The 17563-nt window shown below is 40.1% G+C and overlaps 1 protein-coding gene across 3 annotated transcripts in view; it reads left to right on the forward strand.

Moving 5' to 3' along the window:
* The window catches only part of ALDH1A2 (aldehyde dehydrogenase 1 family member A2), a 101411-nt gene that overhangs the window by 60676 nt on the left and 23172 nt on the right, over positions 1-17563 (forward strand). For all 3 annotated transcript variants that reach the window (XM_021532056.3, XM_021532057.3, XM_021532055.3), the window contains 4 exons: positions 9690-9794; positions 10031-10171; positions 11767-11896; positions 16955-17016. In XM_021532056.3, the coding sequence (XP_021387731.1) occupies positions 9690-9794; positions 10031-10171; positions 11767-11896; positions 16955-17016 (438 nt within the window). The remainder of the gene's footprint in view (positions 1-9689; positions 9795-10030; positions 10172-11766; positions 11897-16954; positions 17017-17563) is intronic.

Here is a 17563-nt window from a genome sequence, read left to right on the forward strand (position 1 = left end):
TGTATGTACAGACATGTACACACAGGCAATTTGCAGCATCTTAATGGGTGTACTGGTGAATATCATTATTTATGATACCAGTAAGCATGGTCTAGTAAGAAAAAGGCCAGTGCAAGCCATTTGTGTAAATTAAGTAAAGAAACGAATAAATAATGAGGTATATTTCATGTCTTTCTGAAGTACAGATAATTCTAACAGTTTATCCAAGATAATGCTGCTCACACCACATGCTTTTTGTGGATTCTGTACATGCAGAATAGCACAAAAGGAAATGTTTCTGGCATAATTAACAAAATATGCTAACAGTAATATTTGAAAAGCTTCAGGATGCAAAGTAGAAGTGAAGGCAGACTTTTCAGGAGCTTAAGGCTGCTCACTTGGGTCTAATATAGACTTAGCACTTTGCAGGTCAGTGGCTCTGCTATTTGTCTCTGACCTAACAGATCTGGAGTTCTTCACATCAAAACCAAGTCTTGCTGAGCTGAGATCAAACGTGTTAAGGTAAGGATCTTGCCAGTGATTTATCGTGCCAGGGAGGGTGATCAGGCCATAAGGGGCCACTGCAAATGAAGCTGACATTCCAGCAATTTCTCATGTGTAGTTATAAGGTAATTTTCTCAGGCAGAGCTTTAAGTCAAAATAAATTTGCTTGTTGTATTTTTCTGTGTTGTCTATAATGTCTGAAATCCTAGGAGGAATATTTATTTATGCAGCACAGCTAATTTCTAAGTAAGAACTTGTTCCTGGTGATGAACATTTAAAATGGCAGTTATGTACAAGGGAGATTAAATTCTTCCAAACGGTAGAACATATTTCCCATGTACAGATTATTAGCTCACACTGTTTTCTGTCACACATAAGGAGCACACAAGACTTGCAGTGCACAAACAGTGCAAAACACAGGAGAACTACACAGAGTAATACGAGTCTTGTTTGTACAAACCCCTCCTCATTCCCACCATTTCAAATGAGAGCTTGTGAAGGGTTTCCAGTATCAAGTTCTTAATAGCCACAACTTCATTAAAGCCCAGTGACAGCCCAATAATTGATTGTGTAAACAAATACTCCTCCTCTCCACTCTTGATTTAGTGGATTTTTAAAAATCTTTCATTATTTCACTTTTTAAGGTGCAATAAGTGACATCAAGGATCATACTCCATAAAAACCACTGCCATCCTTACCCAATTCATCCAGTGATGGCTTTTCTTTGTAATTAGTGAAAATGGAAAGCACAGTTAATATTTTAGTCATCCTGGTTTCACAAGCAAAGTTTTCTGATGCAGTTAAAGAGAGTAAATGTTCCTCTCCAGAAATTAAAGAGTCCTGCTGATGAAAGGATAAGTAAAGCTTGGGAGCTTAGTTTCTTAGGAATACATGAAATATTACCTGAACTATGTTATTGCTCCTGTATTGTTCTACTAACAGCAGACAAATTCTTCATTAACTGAAAAAAAGTAAAAGTTGCTTTGAGGAAAGCCTTTATGTGCTGCAACGAAAGTTTCTTCCCACAGGTTTAATAAGGCAGCCAAAAGGAGTAAAATGTTTGTGGTGGGCATAGTTCAACAGACAATACAACCTGAAGTTTCTTCTCTTTAGATTAATTTTCTTGAACAACCAGGCACAAAATAATCCCTTTAATGAGACTAAATTGAAGTAACGGATGCTGTATCAGCATGTGGCACAGTGAGAAACTAAAATAGAAAAGGGTATCATCACAGTTTGGCAGCCTGGGTTTTGTGCAGGAAATACTTGGAGAGGGGGAGGAAAGTAAGCATGCTACTGCATGTTGCTAAGACTTATTTAATCTTCTTAACTAATTACTCACACTTCCTAATTCAAAATCATACAAACAAAAATGTTTAGATAAGCTGGGAGTTTTTTCAAATGGGTACCCCCTACAGCTTAGAAAACAAACATGACAGGTTTCCCCTGTCTGATGTGCTGCCATTTGCAGAAGAACAGACCCAACTCTCAGAAAGACAGAAGACTAATTAAGACAGGAAGACAGGCAGGTCAAACATTTGGCGTGAGGGATGAGGAACATAGGGGAGAAAAAATCATGTTACATTCCACTTTCACAGCAGACTGACGGGAGTCTTCAAGCCTTTCTCTAATTCCATTTGTTGCTCAGAGACTCTGGATTCCTCTGGTTTCTCCTCCCATCACACCCCTTTCCTAGCATACCATTCCCTAAACCTCCTCTGTCTCTGAGCTGGCTCAGTGGGGGACTTGCCCTATCTGTCTTTAAACACCTGCACATCCAGGTGAGCAGAACAGGGTAGCAGCCCCTGCAGACAAAAGCCTGCTTTGCCCTCTCCTCCCACCTCTCTGGGACTGAAAAGAGACCGAGTTCCTGCCACCATTAGGGCTCGATCATGGGAATCCTCCTCCAGCTCATGTTGGCCACACTGAAGCCTGACTTAATTTACACAGGCTGAAATGTCACCGAACCTTGATGTGCTCACCTCTTTCAAACACTTGGCTTCTGATCAAAAGTCCACCGGTATGAAGCACTGGCCTTAATTTTGGTAGAGTTGACTCAGGCCTTGCTACTTGGGATTTACACCCAGAGAAGGCAAACACCCTGTTCTTCTTATCAGACACCTACCCTTGGTACAGGACTGGGCTTGCACGAACAAAATTGTACCAGAGCTGGCTGTGCTTCTGCACTGACAGCGAAACCACTCACTTCTTGGGCATTTTATTTCCGATTCCACTTTTTTGATCCTCCTGCTGTACCATGTTTGTAAAGGTTTAAAATTCTCCAACTCTCTCAGTACACTCACAAGTTTGCCCTCTAGATTTCTTGAGTGCAATTTCAAGCTTGAATTCATGAAGGAAAGCTGCATTTATGGTACACCACATCCAAAAACTACGACATTATTCAATAAGGCTCTGAGATCCAAATGAGAGTTTAAAAAAGATAAATCAACGTACAGCACACAGAGCTTTAGAACAGAGCTCTTTTTCCTTTTTTTTTTTTCTTTTTTTTCTATTTTTACAGTGTGGGGGGTGTGAGTAAGGAGAGAGAAGGACAGCCCAGCAGCCAAAGTGGAAAAAGAAAAATCAACATGTTCTGGTTTTGTTTGGCCTTTCAGACCTCACAGGCTCTAGAGCATGTGTCAAGTTTCCAGTGAAACAGCTTTGTTTCCCAGTACAAACATCCCTCTGGAGGCTGTTGCCACTGATTCCTTTTCCTCAACTGGGGCTTGATTCAGCTCCCACTGAAACCAGCTGGATTTTTTCCTTTTGTTTTACCCTGGACCTCTTGGACCTCTTGCAGCTGAAAACCAGCTATGCCCATGGGAGTTTGCTTGCCCGAATTAAATTTGGTGCAAAGTTGTCCCTCTGCAGTTCACTGTTACTCTCATACAAATTGCAGTTCCCCCACAGCTGAAAGGCATCTCACTAAAGAACCCAAATCTGGATAACTTCTGAGGATGATTCTGCTCTGAGGTAATGAATGACATGAGAACCACCTGTGCTGAGGTGCTGGGCCAGCCAGGCTACCTTGGCTTGTGCAGAGCTATCCCCTGAGAGCAGCACAGCCACTGGCACTACCAAGACAAGCTCATTCATGCCTCAGAAGCAGGATTCTGCACTCACAGTGCTTGGGGAGGTTGGCCTTGAAGCCCATTACTCACCTTTTGTGAACTGCCAACAAGAAGCTGTGACTCTCGCTGGTCACTTGAACAACCCTCTTAAAAATGATCCATCACTGGTCATTCAGCCAGCAGACTGGTGGAATTGGCTTTTGCTTTCCTAGTGCCTTCTTATAAACCAGGTTTTTGCTGATTCCATAGCCAGCTGTTGGTTTCCAGTCACTCCCAGGAGTGCCTCACAACACACTCTAGAATGTGAGAGATTTGCTGTATCAAGACAGCCATAAAAGTGAAGGAAAACAAGGCCTGTGAAAATAAACAAGCTGCACCTCTGATTGGCAATCCCACCTAGTTCATTCCCTTACAATCGTACTAATCATTAGGACTCTTGAAATGTTTCCCAAGGAGAGGAAATGAAGTTGCTGAGATGGGAAAGGATATGAAATTTCCTGACCAGACTGAGGCACAGGTGCCTGGTATCTGGGATGTTATGCAGTATTTACCAAGGGAAATGCTGCTGCTGGATTTTTTGCATGCCTCTAAAATTGTTGTCCATCCCCCCTAAAAAAGAAGTGCCTTCCTAGTGCCTCCAGCTCTGAGAAGATGCTGAGGGCCAAGCAGCTGTGATTCTCTTATAAAGTACTTTGGCATCTGATGACTCCTCCCCCATCCCAGCAGATTTAATGCCAAAAGCTCTCTAAGGAAAAAGCCACATATGAAAAAAAGATCTTTGATGGAATGAAACTATAACCAGCTACTAAATCAATTGAGTTAGTAAATTCCCATTCCTTCCTCCATTCATCCAGAACCAAATCTCCTGTGGGAAGCCATTATTATTTGGATGTTAAAATCCTCTTCCTGTACCAAAAAACATTTCTAGGAGCTGCAACAGCACAAAAACCTTGTTTATTAAATCCATGGGAAAATAATTCCACCTCTAAAGAGCTGAATGCTGGGCCACTGTCTGTGGACTGCCTGAAGTTCTGAGTTAAACAGCTGGGGAGCCTGAAGAAAATGTCTCATGACATCATCACTAAGCAATACAGAATTAAGAATGTATATCATCATTTCGCTCACACATCATTTGAGAACATTTTCAAGAAAGGAAATGAAAAGTTACATTGTTGCCACCTGTGTTGATTACTCTTATGAATTTAGCGAGCCCAAAATATTTTCTTTTCCCTGTGTGTTATAAGGAAAGGCAATACAAAAAAAGAGAGGCAGTAAGCATGCAGGAATCCCCAGTGAATGTAAAAATCAGTTCCATTTCCCAAATCCAGGGCTAGCCCCTGGCTCAACAGCAGAGGGAATTTGAAGTGCCATGAAACTAAGGCTCCTTCAACTATGAGCTGCAAAGGAGGTCTTGCTTCTGTGCTTAATTAATTATATTTATACACACACTCATAAAGATAGTTGTTTAGTGCTTTCCTGCTGGTAAATAGTGATGAAAACACAAAATATGTTTTCTCCCTGCTCTAAACTTTGTTATTGCTGCACTGCAGATCAGAATGTCCGGCCTGGGTTTCTACACATCCCTTCCTCTTTGAATAGATATCACTGCAATTACCTGCATGGTTTAAAATTAACCATTGTAAGTTGCTAGTTATTACTAAGCCAGCTGGGATGGATGGCTACTGAAACAAGAGATTGTAGTTGTTTATTTGCAAAGCTAAATTTGCTTTGTGTTATACTAAAAACATTTATTCTTGGCTTGATTCCAAAACTGATGAGCATCCAAAAGGCTATTGAACTCAGTGTCTAATGATTGTGAAATGCAGGTAGGTCTTGTGCAAAATGCAATGTATGATTTTCTTCCAACTACATGTCAGCAACTTCAAAGTAACTTGGAATTTTTACATGGTAACTTTGGGTTTACATTTCCTTTGTATACTTTTCGGTATGATGAGGTATCTCCAAGGCTCTGAACAGTCACTTGACCTGAAGGATGAATCAGATTACTTTCTTGATCAGCCCTGTGGAACTCTGTCAACAGAGGCCATACGTAATTAGCCACAGGCAGGATTTGAACCTAGTGAATACATGGTGGGACCATTATCTTGAAAAGTTCTAGTAAAAGATCTGTGAGAACATGTGTGTATGAGCAAGAGGTTATTGTCAGTACCAGGAGGGATGTGACTGTTCTCTTTAGGAAAATCCTTGTCCTTTCCATCTTTCATTTGGAAAGGAAAAGAAATTGCCCAGAGATCTGTGTGATGAGGTCTCCTGAGAATGATGACACTCCAAGGGGCATCATGTTCACAGGGGCACCTGGGAGCTTCCACCCAGGCCTGTCACACTGCACTGTTTGGAACAGCCCCTCCCACCCCCCAACCTCACACACCCCAGCACCTGCACCCCCAGCTCCCCTGCTCTGCTGGTCCCTTTGGCATCATTGGGAAACAAATGTATTTGTTTTCCTGCTTCTCCCACTGCACACCAGCCAGAGCCAGACTCCACTTACAGGAGGCCTTGGCTGCTTTGGCAGTTGGGTTTGTTCTTGGCCAAATCACTGCACTGACAGAGACACCTCAGTACAGCAGCAAAGTTGACCTTTCATCTTCTTGCTCTGACGTTACTGCCATTACTGCCTCTACTGAAAGTAAATGGCAAACAAAATGTTTGTGTATTCTTCCCTTTGCCTTTTGGCACAATGCTATTGATAGCACCCAACAGGCTAGGTTATTTAACTACCACAATACCACATAACAAATGCATGACACACTATAGACTTTTTCTCTCCCTACTGCATATCACAAAAGGTAACACTAGGACTCAAACAAAAACAAATTACCTCAGTAACTCCTGGAAAACTCAAGTGGTTAATCAGTTACCTTTTATTTACATATATATGCTTAATGCTGAATTAAGTTGTAAAAACCAAAGGCTGATTTATAGCCCCAGTCAGCCTTAATTAACATTGATTCCAGGGGAATAGTAAATGTGAATAGCCTTCACAATTGAGGTTGAACAATGAACTCACTGGGTGTTGTCCAATTTGTAGCATGATTTACATGGAAGCAAGCCCTTCTTTTTCTAAGGTTACCCCTTTTTTATCTGGTGTTTAGGATGGGTTATATATAATCCATAGATAGGAACATTTGCTGTCAAATATTCTCCCTGATTTAGAGTTAGCCTTTACCATGATCACTATAAATAAGGGAGAAAAAAAACCCAATTTGAGGCTTTGCAGGGATTCCTTTTTCTTGCAATGTGTCATCGCTTCTCCATTTCATGGCATTTTTACGAAGTGGCCATAATGAAAGTCAGATTAAATGTACAGGATATATACATTTAATCAACAGCCATTGGAGTCAGTAGTGCTGGAAGAGTTATAAAAGCCCCTGTGAATGCAAATTTATTGCAAAAGAATCTGCGTCTCGGTGGTAGGAATATCTGCTGAATGGTACTACCTGACACAGAACACCTAAAACTTTCAAAAGTGAATTATTTAAGTGTAAGGCTTTGCTTGTAAAGCCGCCAGCTGCTGGATTTCAAGACTTGAAACTGTTCCAAAACATGGGACTAGGTACTTTATTTGTGCACTAGAGTAAATACTCTGATTTTACTGCCAATTTAAATGTGCTCAGTTTACAGTAATGAGCTTGTATAGGCAATACCTTGTTTATAGAAAGTGGAACAGGAAGAAACTAACATTAACCATTAACAGTAGCAATTTCTCTTGCTTTCAGCTCTAACTTTATGCCAAATAGATCCTTCCCATGTCCTATCTGAAATATTTACTATTACTGTTCTTTTTCTAAGTCAGTGGGATAAACTGAGCATTCAGTCAAATCATACAGCTTTTCCTTCTAGTCAGCTTGAATTGCAGCACTCCTTTGTAATTCCACGTCACTATTTCTCATTCATGTGGTGAAATGTATTTCAAGAAAAAATACATGTCCCATGTACTAGCAAGTCTGATGATAGGTGTTAATGCCGGAAGAATTGAGTTTAATTTTTTTTATCTATTTAAAAAAGAACAGACCACTTCTCTAAGGGAAGTGTACTGAATTGTCACTGCCACGATTTCTCAGGTTCTTGTACTCAACCAAACTGCTTTTTTTTTTCAATGCAGCTCACACAAGAAGCCTATGTGTTTATGTACATCCTGTCACCTTAAACAAACATGCTTACATCTTCTCTGGCCATCTGCTCCTGAAGCTGGAAGCTTTTCTCCCTTCCCCTCCCTCCTCAGCACCCCCCAACACACTCACTGGCTGCAGAGTTAACTCTGAGAAAACTCAGTGGAAAGCATGGAGTAAATTCCTTCTTCCACATAGGTCACAGATCTCAGTGTTTCTTTGCTTCACTTACAGTCCAAAAGTAACAAGGATACACCAGAGGATTTCAGCTTATAGCATTGGTCACTATAGATTGTACTGGTCATTCTTTTACTGTCTCATTTTGGGTTAGCTCCAGAATGTCCTAACAGGGAGCAGTATCTTGGGTTTGCTGAACACTGTCATCACTGAGCAGGAAGACACCAGCACAAAGACGCACACAGCTCAAGCACACCAACAGGCTCAGGATAAATAGGGCATGCAAGGAAAGCAATGCTAGTGCTGTGGTAGGTCCTGTTCAACAACCTTTCAAAACCTAAACAGAAGGGCCAAGGAGGAGTAAAGAAAGGACAGGCTCTGGAATGGATAGAAGGGCACCCAGCAAAGAGGTTGAAGTTTGAGGTGTAGGGAAGATGAGGAAGCACAACAGGAATGCATCCATATTAGCAAAGCACATGGAATTGTTGGTTCCTGTGTACAGTTCTGTCAGCAGGGCCTTTTCCAGGTTCCTCCCACACATGGTCACAGTGAGTTGGACACGAGTGAGCTCTGGAGCAGCAGCTGTGACACTGCAGCTACTGTGGCACCGAGCCTGAGCTAACAAGTCCTGCTGAGAGGAACACAGCTACAGGACTTCCATTTGGCTTGGAGAATAGGTTTGAGCAAGCTCATGTCTTGAAAACTCTACAGATGTATTTTTGCCTTCATCTGCATAAAGATGTGCCAGTTTCTCTCACCTGTGTATCTCTGATTGGAACTGAGGCTCCTCAAGCTTTCAAAGGTCCCTGTCTTTATAAATGTATGCAAAAAAAACCAGACCAGGTGGTGAACATTCCTTCTGTCTACGTGTGAAGTCCTGCTTTCAGTGGAGTCAGAGGGAAAATTCCTGTGTATTTCAATGAGGCCAGGACATAATCTTACACATTTAAAGTTGTATTTCATGGAATCCAATAAAAATACATTGATATCTGGACTCCAAGGAACCCAAATCTTGCCTGGATTTTTTTAACACTTTAATTCTTCAAAAGATCTAAGAGACAGAAGGAGTCTGAATACCTAGGAAACTTTTCACTCAGTCACTTTATTTTCCTGCAGTGACTTTTTTAATACTTGTTAATAAATAAAGTCACTCAGTCTTAAAGTCACTCAGCAGAAAATAACGGACATGTATGCAGCTACCAGAAAAAATCTACTTTAAATAAACTCATTTGTCATTACCTTTCTCAAGACAGCTATTGTCAGCACCATTACCATTTAAATTTGTTTTGCCCCTGACAATTAAAATATCAACACTGAGAGAATGTAACAATTTCCATTGTTCTTAGCAGATAAGCAAGTTAGTTTTGTGCTGTAAGCCATCACTGTAGCCATAATTAACTGACTGTGTATTGAAGAACTGTGATGTTTGAGATTATTCAGCCTTGACTGGGATGTATCAGTGACTAAATGTTTACTTACTGAACTGAGTGATTACTCTAAATCCTTGTCTTGTCTCCAGCAGTTTCAAGGCTTTTTCTCTGATACAGCTATTTATTTTTTTTGTTTATTTGTTACAGTTTTTGAACCAAATTTGAACATCAACCAATGTTTAGACTTTGATGTTGCTTCTATAATGACACTGCTATAGAATACAGAAAGACATCAGGAGCTGACCTCAGTCTGAACTCTTGAAAACTGTAATTTTCATGCACAAAAATAAGTTTCAGTTCTTTTATATTAGAATCTGCACCTTTTCTCATGAGTTTGTTTTTATATACATTACTGTTTGTTCATGCAAGAGACCTGATTACTTTTCTTTCTTTTCTAGATTTTCATCAATAATGAGTGGCAGAATTCTGAAAGTGGAAGAATATTCCCAGTATATAATCCAGCAACAGGAGAACAAATCTGTGACATCCAGGAAGCTGACAAGGTAATATATCCCATGAATGGCTATATGTTAAATGTATAAATTAAATGTATAACAGATACTGTAAATGTATAAATAGATCAAAGCAACCAGTCCAGAATAGCACTATTGGACAGTTCTTTTATTAATTATAGTTCCAAAACTCATCACATGTGACTAAGGTTGTATAACAGCAAATCCCATAAGCCTGCTTGTGTTATTTACCTTGTGTGTTTAATTTTCTTCTTCCTTCTCCCCAGGTTGATACGGACAAGGCAGTGAGGGCAGCTCGGCTGGCTTTTTCCCTTGGTTCTGTTTGGAGGAGAATGGATGCCTCAGAAAGAGGCCATCTTTTGGATAAGTTAGCTGACTTGGTGGAAAGGGACAGGGCAATTCTTGCTGTAAGTGAAACATAAAAATCAGTAGTCAAATCAGCAGTCAGTTTTACATTCTGAGAGTCAATTCATTCATGAATGAGTTGCTATGAATTGTGTGTGAAAACCACATGCAGCTCCCTGGCTGAAATGGCTCTGTCCACTTACAATGTGGTGCAAAACCCTTAAAAGCCAACAAGAGGCTTCCAGTGGGCTCAGATCAGCTTTAAACTGGACATCACACAACAGCAGGGGTGTGCACATGTGCTTGCCTGCCAGGCACGCCTGTGACTCTTCTAGAATAAGAAATGGCAGGTTGGGATGACCTGTACAGGTGGGAAGGGAAGGGTACGTGAGGTGCTCAGGGACACTCAGCTGGTGACACGAGTTCCGAGTGCGGCTCCGTTCCACTCTCGGATGAAGCCATCGCAACGGTGGCATTGTTAATGTTGTTTTCCGCATGTCAAGTGCTTTGAACTAAGCCCGTGAACATCTTAATTCCAGCTTTGTCAACACTTAAATCATCTTACCGCCAGCAGATACTGTAAAATCGCCATGGGGAGAAGGAAGTGCACAGCAAATCAAGTTTACTCTGCCTGTCATTTAATTTTTATTTCTGGAGCCAAGTTCTTTACTGAGCTGCACTGCAGGAAGTGCCATTAATTGCTCTTGGGGATATAAGTCAGTGCAGAATTAGGTCTCCATTCTTCTCTATAGAAACTCATTTGATGGTTGGTGTGTTACACAGGGGCATCCTTTGCCCATTCTTAATGATTTCTATTAGACAGCTATTGAGAATGAGTTAAGCTACTCAACATCTTAGGATATTTTATTCTATTTTTTTTTGCTAAATTATCTTAGGAACCCTTAAGAGGATAGCTTATAAGATACTTTTAAAAATAGGAATATTAACTAAAAAATAAAGATAGCTTGTTAATTTATGAGCTTCCCTAGAGGAAAGTTTGTTTATTTGATGGCAATAAATAAACTGGCTGTACAGTATAGATATCTCAGACCTCAGCAGGAGTCTTGGCAACCATATAGAGAAATTTTTATATTCACATCAATTATATAAAGAGGGATGTGTCCATTCTTCTCTTTATGGATTCAGATCATTAATACAGGGCTACAAGGAGCCCCTTCTCAACTGTTATCATTAACATAACAGAACCCAGTTTGACAGGCATTTTTATCTTGGCTCCTGATTAAAGCAATTCAGCATTTATAGATCTGGACCAAACACAGTGGCTATTAGATTCAAAGTACACAAAGGCACATGTACATACATATGGATACACACATAAATCCCCAAGACAGACAGACAGACAAACACACATAAACATACACATATATTCTTAAAAATCATAGCCATTCCAGAGTACTCTAGAAAAAACTAGTTTGGGCTTTTCAAGGAAAATACTTTTTGTTCACATTTGTGAAAAGAAGTAACAAAGGGGATCAGATAATTGTTCTGAACTTTCTGGGTTAAAATTACACCAAGGTGCAACTGATCATTAAAATCTTTGTCATGGTTCAAGAGCAGTTAATATGGTGAATACTTAGGTACAATAGTCAAAAAATGTTACAATACTTACATCTCTTAACTTTTTCTTGTCCTGCAGACTATGGAATCACTGAACAGCGGCAAACCGTTTTTGCAAGCTTTCTATGTAGATCTCCAGGGAGTCATAAAAACCCTGAGGTATTATGCTGGTTGGGCAGACAAAATCCATGGAATGACCATTCCTGTAGGTAAGGGGAATTAAAGCAAGTTATGCACCTAAAACTTCTCATGGCCAAACTAAAGCTTAGTAGCTCACAGCTTTGTGGAAGGCAGAGGAGGAGCCTGGGTTGCTCCTACAGTGTGTAATGTGTTGCTGAAGTAGATGTTGGAAAGTCAGCAAGGGCAGGACTGGGTGCCCTGCTCTTGGTTTGCCCCACATGCACATATGGGGAGGGCTTGGTTTCTTTTGCATGCATCCATCTGATAAGGCAATAGCTCAATACTGACATTTAGATATTTATACACGTATAAAAATGGATGAGGTATAAGCCTGAAAAATACCTTGGAACTCATGGAAATAGTATTGGTTGCCTTTTTTAAGAAACAGTATCATTATGTATAGATCTTGTTTGTATATAATGCAAATAATTTTACCTTGGACTAACACTGGATCTAACTTAATTTATAGTTTGAGAGCATTCTTAATGTTACTATAGAGGACTACATACATATGAGATATATTTTCTTATAGATGCCTTTTCAAATTATTCAGTGGGATGAGTTTTATATTGTATATATGAGATAAACTTTCATGCATGCTAGGAAATTATTATGTTCTTCTTCTTTTGCTAAAGAGATGTGAAAAAATCACTATAATTATTTTTATTTAATAAGTCTCTTCCTCCTGCCCTCTCCTCCCAGTTGTTGAACAAATACAGGCTGCATTGTCTGATGCAAACAAATTCATTTTCAGTCTGGACTAGATGTACCAAGTGCTATAATTATACAACATGGCAAAACAGAAGAAAATTATTTTAAGTAGGTGCAGTCATAAAGATAAGTGTACTTATCTTTCACCTGCATAAAGTAAATCTCTGGAAAAACATGAAGGAAAACAAACATTCATTGTGTGGATTCCTTTTGGATTCATGGCACACATGTCCATTGCACATGCATGTTTATTCCACTTTACCCAGTAAGGCCAGGAGGGCACTCAGGGGTAAATGCTTGTTGCTGTTACCCAGCTATTTCCCTGGTGTTTCACTGTGGGACACAGTCAGATACAATGCCTCTCTATAGCAAAGCACCAAACTACCCAAGTGAGGCAAGCAGATAAATTGAAAATGTGCCTCCAAAATTTTCAGAAGGGAAACATCATGTAACTCTGCCTGCAGTTTTACTCATTTTTGTGTTTCGTCTTAATAAAATTGCAGCGTGCACTGACTGATGTTTATCTTCACTATTTTATTTTCACCAAAGGAATGACAACAATAATATTTCAGGTGTAGACATTCCTGCAAGGAGTCAAAGTTTTCCACAGTTATTTAGGCTGAGATTCTTAAATCCCAGTTTTGCTGCTTGCACTTCACATTTAATCATACAAAAGTGCAGACCACACCATAAATTCATGTATTCAGCAAATTTCCTGTTCCCTAATCTCTTTCTCCCTGGTCAGAGAATGCCTCCTTCTCACTCTTTAGCCCCACAGGTACACAGAAATTAGGTCAGCCACCAAAAGGCACTGCCAGATTAAGGAGAATAAATATTCTCTGCTTATTCTTGGTTTCAAGTACCTTATAGAATAAAACCTGATTTTTTTTTTCAGTAAGGTGGACTATGCTAGGTGAAAGGAAGGCACATTTTCAGCATGCCTTCCTCAGTGCAAACTTTGTGCTAACACAGTTTTCGGTAGCGTAGAATCATAAGTCTATTCACAGATTTTCAGGGGATCAATTATTCTTCATTTAACACTTCTCTTTATTCCTCTGCTTTCACATCATAAATTTGTCATTCTCATGAAGCTATTTTAGAGCAAAGCCAGTGTTAAACAGCAGTGCTCTTTATGTTCACTTACCATCAGCTCGCCAAAGATAAGCAAGACAACAAAACCAAAAAACCCCACTATTAAGTCTTGTCTATTCAGTGTGCTAATAAATCTGAAACCTCCCAATCTTTTGTTGCTGTTTTTGTTGAAGCTTTCTTTTCCTTTAAAATAAAAATAGGCAATTGATAGACAAGTAGAAGAAGAAGTGTGTTTTACAGTCACATTCCTTTTGGCCCCAGAGCTACAAAACCTTCAGACTGCCCTTTGCTTGCTCCCAAGCGTAAAGCCTTGATGATTTAAATTAAAACAGAATGAGGCTAGACCAGAAACTGTTAAACTAATAAACTGAATGTAAGCAGAAATGTATCTTTAAAGCACTATATGCTATTATATCGTTTAAAGAACCAATTCAGTTCTCCTCACCCACTTGTTTGCTGTGTCCTGCTATATGAGGCATGGGACCGTATTATGGTTGTTATGCAAATAAAATATCCATGCTGGAGACTCCTGATGGAAATCTAAGCAAACACATCTGTGGAAGATATTGCTGTCCCAAAGTGAGATCCCTGGATAAATGGGACTTGCTTTCTGATTAAAAAATGAAAGTCTTTGGGCCAGGTGCTAAGCAGCTGCAAATTGATCTTGCTCTATTAATATCAGTGAGGACTGAAGAATGTCGGTTTACTTCAGCTGCGTATATTAAAAATACCCTTTTTACACAAAATTTTAGACTGAATATGGGATCAGTGTCAGGTCCCTCTCAGGCAATGTTCTTCTGGCAGCCACCTAGTAAAGGACAAGAGTAACAATCATCAGCCACAGTGTCTTAGAATAAGAGTCATTAGCATGACTTAAAACTCTCAAACATTTAAAAAGTCTCCTGTATAACTTCTAAGCACAAGGGAAGTTTCTATGCTCACTGTTGAGAATAATGGAATTAAGCTCATTTAATTATTGAGCTATTTTGTCATGGTAACAGCTTGTTCTACGTTATGGAGAGGGTGGCTCTTAGATGATCCTTTGGCCTGTCCAGAGACATCCAAGGCTTCTGAATAACTTCAAGTCACATATGTTCCCAAAGATATTGTTAGAAAGCAACCTCAAAAATCCTATCTTGACAGAAAATCTGTGGAGGATGAACTTTGGAAGTAGGTGTCAAAAAGGGCAGCTGTTTAGAGTCTAGTGGGAGACAGCAGGGAGAGCAGTTCTGCATGGGAGGCACCGCTCTGTGGAAAGATCATTCTGCCTACGCTGGGCAGAATTAACCACCATTTGTCTGCCTTGGCAAGAGGTTCAGGTTATCTATAACTCCGTGTGATGAAGCACACAGACATGTGGCAGTGATTATGCAGTGACAATCTAAAGTCAGACACTGCTAATGTAACTGTGTTACTGTTATGTTGCCACCATCCTTCTGGCTGAGAACCCACCTCTCACAGTACTACCCAGTACAAGCTGATATTTTTAGCTGACTCCTCGTGTGTTCCCTTGAGCACTTAGTTTTGCTTGTATGTACTTCTCTGTATTTTGACTTCTACTTCGCTTATGTCAGATCTGATGAATCTCCCTATGGTCTGTGAACCATTGCTAGCATCTGTGAAAGAAAACCTGGAAAATCAAACTGATCATCTTTGTGACACAAATATTCTCATCTCCACTGGGGAGTTGTCAGACATCTGGAGATCAAAACATTACAACGATGTTTTGTCAATGCAGTGCAAACTAACTGATAAACTATTTCCTTTTGCCGTTTCCTGAATCTCTTTTCTCTCTTTCCCTCCTTCCTTTATTTTCTCTGTTCTGTCCCTGTCTTGCTTGCAGACTATTATTACCTTTCTCATAATTATTATGTACCTGGCCCCCAGCTGACATATTAGCTACTTTAGCTCAGGTTTCTACTGAGCAAATCCTGTAAAGTAGGTGGATAGAAATAAGCAGACCTGCAATAAGTTATTTCTAATCAAATTCAAGTTGAAGTCTTTCCTTAAGCCCAAGAAACTTTAAGGATTAACCTGTTCATTGTTACCAGATATATCTTAGAGGATATTGCAGCAGGTTCCCAAACCACACTGTCCATTGTGAAGTCAAACCCTTCCCCAGTATTGCACAAGGGTGGCTCCAGCTCTGGACTGAATGGGGGAGAGCCTGGGGCAGCCACTTCCCAGCCCAGACTGGGAGGGAGAGCACATACCCTATGTCAGACAGAACAATGGGAGCAAAAGCCCTGCAATCTCTCCTCCTCCTCCTCTTACTCCTTTCCACTGTCTAACCTTTTCTTATCCTGGTAAATCATCTCCTGCCATTAAGCCTAGGTAACCTCATCATTCTCACACACTTAGCTGAAATTATTTTCCCAAGTTAAGAGATTTGCGTTCTTCTAGATGACCAAGCACTACAGGCCAAGGGGCACATTCAGCTCATGCCTTTAGCATAGCCTTTCCCTCAGCTGCACCCTCACTGAAAAGCATCTGACCTAAATTCAGATATAGTTTGAGTCTGGGCTAGGTTATACAGCTACGAGACTCAATTGAGGTACAGAGGCACAGTAAATCTACTTTGCACAGATGCAGGCCAAGCACACTAATGAAGCTACTGGTTAGACAGCACCTTAACTGATCCTTTAACTGGTCCCCACACAGCAAGTCCCTTTCTGGCTCTTTGTTAACTGGGAAAAATCCTGCATGTGTAACCTCAGCATGTGCTCCCAGACCACAGGAGGTAAATGATGCTCAGTGACACAAGTCACAAACTTTCCCTCTTCATTGCACATCTGGAGACGGTGGTACATCATTCCATCACTTCACACTGCCTGTGTCCTCGGTGGCAGATGAGTCAGCTGAATGTTACTCTATTACCCCACACCTGAGTTGTAGATACACCTTTATATTGCTGTGCTCCACTCATGCCTTTCAGGAAATTGCCTTTGTGACTCTTCACTTCTCTACCCTTAAATCAGCTGAGACCAGTAAGTGCTTCCATGCTACCGCAATTTTATGTGCAGTACAGCTCTTTGCCAAGGAACAAAGCAGGTTACTTTCTGATGGGAAGCCTGCTTCCTTTGTTCTACAGAAAGAACAATTAGGTTGCTCGTGAACCTAGGTTTCCCATGCTGGCTCACAAAAAAACACTTCCATGACTTCTTTATTTCTTTTACTGCCATCAAAGGCTGATCCTTAGAGTTTTTCCCTCCCTCTATTTTAATTTTTTTTTTGTTCTGCCAAGTCAAACTGCACTTGAGAGTAAGCATGCTCATCTGTTTCAGATGGAGATTATTTTACATTTACAAGACATGAACCCATTGGAGTGTGTGGACAGATCATCCCTGTGAGTATCTCTACTAGTGCTTTCTATTTATTTTCATTTGAACCAGCTCTCTTTAAAGACACATAAAACATGGTCTTCAGCTATGTGTGTTTTCCATTACGAAAAAAGCTGAGCTCATATTGTTGACATATCTTTAACAGCCTCCCTGCAAATGCTTATTTGAACATGCTAATAGGGTTTAGGCTCTGTTATTAGGAGTTAAGTTCTCAAGTCATAGAATTCACATGATTAAAACAAGCAAAGCAAAACACAGTGTTAATATGCTGTCAGTGGTTATGGATGTTCACACAACTTATGGAAAATTGATGCTTTGCTGTGGTAGTCTCTTTATTTATTTAGTTTTTACTGTGATTTAACAGGCTCCTCAGTTCCTGGGAGAATGTGATGTATTTTAATTCCACTCTTTCCTGCTATTTCTTTTACAAGGCTGGAGGAGAAAAGGAAACTCCAGGAGACATATCATTACAATTAACATTGTGTAGCTAATAGAAGACATGAAATGTTTGTTTTATTTGTTGGGAGAGAGAAACACATCATTTCATCAAAT

Source organism: Lonchura striata, chromosome 11 (assembly GCF_046129695.1).
Source record: "Lonchura striata isolate bLonStr1 chromosome 11, bLonStr1.mat, whole genome shotgun sequence".
NCBI lineage: Eukaryota > Metazoa > Chordata > Aves > Passeriformes > Estrildidae > Lonchura > Lonchura striata.